The 6,143-nt window shown below is 37.8% G+C and overlaps 2 protein-coding genes across 5 annotated transcripts; both read left to right on the top strand.

Moving 5' to 3' along the window:
• Window positions 1–317: 317 nt before the first annotated feature.
• On the top strand, window positions 318–1,096 carry LOC137962482 (large ribosomal subunit protein P2B-like). Its single transcript, XM_068809371.1, has 3 exons — window positions 318–474; window positions 572–804; window positions 906–1,096. Exons 1-3 carry the CDS (start codon window positions 387–389, stop codon window positions 930–932), a joined length of 348 nt encoding a protein of 115 aa, XP_068665472.1. The 5' UTR covers window positions 318–386; the 3' UTR covers window positions 933–1,096.
• Window positions 1,097–1,978: 882 nt separating this feature from the next.
• Window positions 1,979–5,647, top strand: LOC137962087 (carboxyl-terminal-processing peptidase 1, chloroplastic-like). Of its 4 annotated transcripts, none has more exons than XM_068808797.1 (12): window positions 1,979–2,447; window positions 2,548–2,667; window positions 2,825–2,962; window positions 3,506–3,610; window positions 3,703–3,871; window positions 4,199–4,275; window positions 4,379–4,423; window positions 4,621–4,704; window positions 4,915–4,953; window positions 5,039–5,101; window positions 5,212–5,341; window positions 5,408–5,647. In XM_068808797.1, the coding sequence occupies exons 1-12, from the start codon at window positions 2,067–2,069 to the stop codon at window positions 5,461–5,463; spliced, it is 1,407 nt and encodes a 468-aa protein (XP_068664898.1). In that variant the 5' UTR covers window positions 1,979–2,066; the 3' UTR covers window positions 5,464–5,647. The 4 variants fall into 4 exon arrangements, with proteins under 4 accessions (XP_068664898.1, XP_068664897.1, XP_068664899.1 ...); XM_068808796.1 differs by having other exon boundaries at window positions 3,506–3,631; XM_068808798.1 differs by lacking the exon at window positions 5,408–5,647 and having other exon boundaries at window positions 3,506–3,631; window positions 5,039–5,096; window positions 5,212–5,330.
• The last annotated feature ends 496 nt before the right edge of the window (window positions 5,648–6,143 follow it).

Raw genomic sequence — 6,143 nt, 5'->3', positions numbered from 1 at the left:
TTATCTGTTTATTTTATTTTTGTTTATTATTTTGTTAAAATAAAATAAAAAATCGTCAACTAAATATTAAATTAATTTTATCCAATTACCCATTTATTAAATGAAATGGATAATAATTATTTTATACCCGATTATATATAAAAATAATTCGATAAATTTGCGATTGTATGTTTGAGATAAAACATGATTAAAGTATCTGAAGCATCTCACGGGCTTCTCATGTTGATTTCCTTGCATGGGATTTTTCGCTACTCTTACGCTAGGGTTTTTTTAGTCGCAAGAGCTACTAAAAGCCTTTATATAAATGTTGCTTCTCTGATTACTCTCTTCTACCCCAAGATCCAAGCCTCCGTTTCTTCTCCTTTAATTCCTCACTTTCCGCAGAGATGAAGATTGTCGCTGCATATTTGCTTGCAGCCTTGGGCGGTAACACCTGCCCGTCTGCTGCTGATATTAAAAAAATCCTTGCCTCAGGTAATCTGCTGCTCTTGTTTCTTGATTCTAGGGTTTATGTGGATTTCTTTTTTCTGTTATTTGTTGAACTTTTTATTCATCCGATTGCGATTTTCAGTGGGAGCCGAAGCTGATGATGACAGAATAGAGTTTTTCCTGGGCGAGGTCAAGGGCAAAGACTTGGCAGAGCTCATTGCTTGTGGTCGGGAAAAGCTCGCTTCGGTTCCGGCAGGCGGAGGCGTCGCCGTCGCCATGCCTGCGGCTGGGGCCGGTGGTGGCGCCGCCGCTGCAGCTCCTGCTGAGGAAGCAAAGAAGGAAGAGAAGGTTGAAGAGAAGGAAGAATCAGATGAGGTAAAAGTTAATTTGTTGTTTTGATTCATTTATGTCTATAATGCTCTTTTGTGTGTGCTGTCTGGAAATTTTTCTTATGTATCTTCTGTCAATGCTTGCAGGATATGGGATTCAGTTTGTTCGATTGAGTTTTTTTATGCCTCTGTTTGGGTAGGTCTTACGATATTCCTCACCAAGAGATTTGTAGTTTCGTGGAAAATTTTGTATCAGGGTAGTTATTTTGTTCCAAAGACGTTCCGTATTATTGAATATTGAACTTTTTTAATGCTAAAACTTTGCTAGTTTGGTACCATACTTTGGTAGGGCTTGCGAAATTTGCAATTCAATACAATACTGAGGTTTGATGTTGTCTTCCTCTTCGAGCATATCTTTTAACGTTGCCATTGATTTTTTTTTTTTTAATTTGATCCTTTCATGATCTTTGTAATGTTGTGGGAGTCTGCAATTCGAAAGTAGTTCGGTGATAGCACGACTGTGTCCACACCATTCCATCTGAATCGTAGTGATTTCTCAAACAAAGGGGTGACATGGGGAGCGGTGTCAGAAGCCTCTAAAAATTGCATTTCCCACGTATATGTACTGCTATATGGTGATTTCGTTGAGAGATTTTCATATTAAATTGTTTGTTTTATACTTCCGGAGCCATGTAGAGATGATCTATATGGTGATCTTGGTAGTTGATGAGGTATCTCATCGAATGAAGGAACCCTTGCTATGGTTTTCGAATTTTTGAGGTTATGAAAAGTTGAAATGAAAGATAATTTAACACGAGTTCTTGGCTACTAGCAGTATTGACCTGACCGACTAGCTTACAACCGCGGAATAATGTATAAGATTCTCTATAGAGCAAAATAAAATCGAGATAGCCATTAAGAAAATGGGGAAGGATTTCAATTATCCTCTTTCAAGGGTTTTTAATTCTGAGGATAAATTGCTGGAGAAAGGAGTTTGTACAAAGAACTAAACTTAAATGAATTATCAAAATAATAACATTGTCATAATAAACTTAGACTAAGTGACAATTTTATAAATAATTTTATTTTTGAGAGAAAGAAAAAATGCCTTGAATCTCTACAAATTTCATGGTCACATGAATAAAAAAATTACTAATTTTCAATGAATAGCTAACCATTTTCAATGACTTCCATGGAAATTTATCGACCCAAGAATCAAGGCAGGCGTAGAGATTATGGCAGGGGAGTACTCTATCGGAACAAGCGTGCAAGCTCGTTATAAACCACAAACGGCAAAGCAATCTACAGATGGAGATGTTGATCGGCAACTCTCCTCTTCCACTCGGCTCCACTGCAAGAACCCATAAATTCTCCGCTATAATTCTCGTCTCCTGCAAACAGAATACTCCCCAAAACAGATTCAACTGCCCCAACAAAATAATTCGCCATGCACTGGCGGGTTCCCTCTCTTTTCTTCTTCTCACATCTCCTCACTATTCGAAAGCTGTAGACTATCCATCTCTTCGGCTGCAGTCTCCCTCTTCCGATTCTTGCCGAGAGGAGTTGGTAGAAGAAGAAGTTCCTCCCGAGTCAATTACGAATGAAGGAATTGTCGAGGAAGCTTGGGAAGTCGTCAATGAGACCTTTCTAGATGCTGGTCGTAATCGTTGGTCGCCTGATAAATGGCAGGCAAGGAGACCCTGATCCTCAGAAATGAGACCTTTCTGCTTCTTCTTGTACTGAAAATTTTTCATATCTAATTCATGCCTTTACTTGTTTTCTAATCCAGGAAATGAGAGAAAATGTGACTGGCAGAACCATTAAAACAAGATCAAAAGCTCATGATGTCATCCGAAGAATGCTGGCGAGTCTGGGCGACCCATATACTCGCTTCCTTTCTCCAGATGAGGTGATTGCTGATTTTAGTGCAAATATCGTGGGCACTGCTAAAATCATATATATGTGTGTGTGAGTGTGAGCGCGCGCGCGTGTGCGTTTCTTTTTCCTTATGTAGTTAGTGTTCTTCTTTTACTTCGTTTCATTTATTGCTTTGTGGTTGGCAACAGTTCTCCAAAATGGCCCGGTATGACGTGACTGGAATTGGGATAAATCTGAAGGAAATCCCTGCAGAGAACGGTGCTTTCAAAGTGAAGGTGCTAGGTATCATTTTAGATGGTCCTGCCCATGCCGCTGGTGTGAGACAGGTAAGTACTCTCCATTTGCTTGATGTTGTTAAATTTTATGTTCTGAATAGAAGCTGCTTTTCATTGGATTCAACTAGTAATGCCTTTATTTTTGCTTCTTGGTTCTGGATGATGAAATTCCGAAATGAGAGAACATTTTCATATGCATGCTCCTGTGGTATTTTGTCCAGTAGATAGTATTGGGAGTTTGCAATTTTTGAAGTCAAGATAGATAGCCTTCTGGCAAGCTTCTTTTTTTGTCACTAGATGTCAAGGTTGAACCGCTCTCCTGTTTTGTCATTGACCCACTTATTTAACATTTTTCGGCCTACTCAAGCTGGTGACAAATGTGGTAAATGGAGTGACAAAACTGAAAACATTGGTATTTCTTGTGATATGATTCGAAGCATGGGTGAGATTTTGTCTGTCTACTAGAATTTTGATGGATATCTATGCTTTTTTCATTTGTTCAAGGCAGTATATTACCTTAGTAGTGTTCAAGGCGGTATATCTTGCTTAAATGCACTGGAAAAGTTTTAGTTTGAACTCTTTGTTTACTTAAAGGGGGATGAAGTATTGGCTGTCAATGGAGTGAATGTCAAGGGAAAATCGGCGTTTGAAGTATCATCTCTTCTGCAAGGCCCCAAGGAAACCTTCGTAACAATTGAGGTGGTCACTGGAACTGTGATGGTACTTCAAGCAGATATTTCTTCATCAAGGTTTCAAGTTTTCTTCTTTTACTGATCAAGTACGGTTTGTAGGTTAAACATGGGAATTGTGGTCCAACTGAATCTCTCAAAGTCCAGAGGCAAGTAATTGCTCGAACCCCAGTGTTTTATCGCTTGGAGCCACTGGAGAATGGAACTTCTTCAGTTGGGTACATACGTCTGAAAGAGTTTAATGCACTTGCAAGAAAAGATTTGATTATTGGTATATTTCCTATGAATCATTATTTTAGCAAATTATTACAAATTGTGTTATTGTGGCTTTATGCGTCTTTTGGGCTATTATGAACAAATTATCCTAATTATTTTCACTTCTAGTTCTCTGTGTGGCTTCAAGGCTTATTATACTAGCTTTATAATTGGGTAACATGTTGGTGAGAGAGTGTTTAATGTCAGCCATGTACATATATAAGCAAATGACACACTCACACATGAAGCTTATTACCTAGATTATCTGTTAGAGAAATGTTCTTTCTCAAAGTGAGCCTTGAAAAACACTTCATCTTAAAGTTTATCCTTTTTTCCTTTGCAGCAATGAAGCAACTGCAGAATTCTGGTGCCTCATATTTTGTCTTGGACCTCAGAGATAATCTTGGTGGGCTAGTGCAAGTCTGTTGAATATTTCAGTGTCCCACTTGTGTATAGCCTTCTTTTGGGTTCAATTTAAATATTCTGTTAATGGATTTAGAGTCTGATTTGGCTCATCTTGTAGGCTGGTATTGAGGTTGCTAAGCTCTTTTTAAATGAAGGGGAGACGGTATACAATTCTGTCCCTACACCTGCTTTGTTTTATCCTTCTTTTTTAACATTAATGAAGCACCCTCCAATGGTTTGATATTTTTCACTAAAAATAGAGTGCAGTCTTTTCCCATATTCTTGCATCTGCTTATGAGTGTTTTCATTACGTAAGTTGCTTCTGGGAGAGATTTCAACATGCTATTTCCTTTCATACAGGTAATTTATACGGTTGGCAGGGATCCTCAATTTCAAAATACTATCATTGCAGAAACTGCACCATTGATGACTGCTCCTGTCATTGTATGTCTATCTCTATGATATTAAAAAGAAAGACAACTTGATTTTTATCATTCTGATTGAATTTTATGTGACTGCTTGGTTGGAGGAGCACCCTTCTGTGTTATACCTTGATCAATGAAAATATGGTGTCTCCAATGTCTAAGTGCTTGGGAATTTTCATTTTGAGGAATTTTCTTGCTCTTATAACTGTTATCTTTACTTGCTGTACAGGTACTTGTTAACAGTAGAACTGCAAGTGCCAGTGAGATTGTGAGAACCTTTCTGTCATCCTGCTTGTTGATTTATTTTCTTTTTAATATTCAATCATTTTTTTTACAAATTTCTATCAGTTCAGGTAGCCACTGCCCTTCATGATAACTGCAGAGCTGTTCTCGTGGGTGAGCGGACTTTTGGTAAGGTTTGTATACAAACAAGTTCTCTGTGTCATATGCTTTCTTTTGTCTCCATTTTAGTCTTGTAGGTTCTACATTGACAAATCAAAATTTACAATAAATTTAACCCCTGTAGGGCTTGATACAATCTGTTTTTGAACTTCGTGATGGCTCTGGAGTGGTTGTCACTGTCGGAAAGTATGTCACACCAAATCATATGGACATCAATGGAAATGGGGTGGAACCAGATTTCCAACGCATGCCAGGTAAAATTTTCATGTTTGTAGCTATAAGTAATTTGTGCAAGTATTTACCTAAACCATGTTATGCAGCTTGGAGTGAGGTTTCTAGACATTTGTCTGTGTGTCAGCAACAAAAGAAAGGATGATAGGCAGTGGTTTGTCCGATCCATGGTTGCAGAACTGCCTAATAGATGCATGGACATTGATTTTGATTGTTTTCACATGGGTACATGAGTCAACACAACTGATGATTGAAGTTTGCACTGTTTATGTGATTATTGAGTTCCCAGCACATAAATGCAGTTTTGGAAGAGGTTCATAATTCAATTGTTTGGCAACAGGCAAATATTTCAACCCTTTCTACTTTTTTTGCTTACTGCAGCACCTAATAATAAGTCAGAAAAGCAAAAAAAAAAAAAGAGCATTATCATCTCCTCTTCTTGTTCACCAATTTACTTGATTATATTTATATGAAAATGGAGTGTATCAAGGAGAGGAGAAAGGAACTGGAAAAAAATGAAATTGAATTACAGAACTCAACCAGGTGAAAACTTGACATTAGAATGCTATTCCCATTCAAAGAGTTTGGTGTCTTCTGAATGATGCTGGAGGGGCAAGGTTGAATAACTCTACCAGATTTCAATAGGGCAGCAATGTCGTTACTCCGGTTACACCTTGAGTTGGTTTGGGTTAGTTTTGAATGGACTTTTACCATGGTTTTGAGAGGTCAAAGTACAATAAACCTTTGCCATGGTTGTTTTTTATCGGACGAAAAAACTTATATTCTGTTTAAGTTTTTGAAAGACAAAAATGATTCGAATGAAAT

Source organism: Aristolochia californica, unplaced genomic scaffold, assembly GCF_029961685.1.
Source record: "Aristolochia californica isolate CCGP_79_NKW_82.1479 unplaced genomic scaffold, dmAriCali1.0.hap1 SCAF_4, whole genome shotgun sequence".
Classification (NCBI taxonomy): Eukaryota; Viridiplantae; Streptophyta; class Magnoliopsida; order Piperales; family Aristolochiaceae; genus Aristolochia; species Aristolochia californica.
The sequence above is the reverse complement of the archived record's forward strand: the minus strand, read 5'-3'. Positions and strand labels throughout refer to the sequence as shown.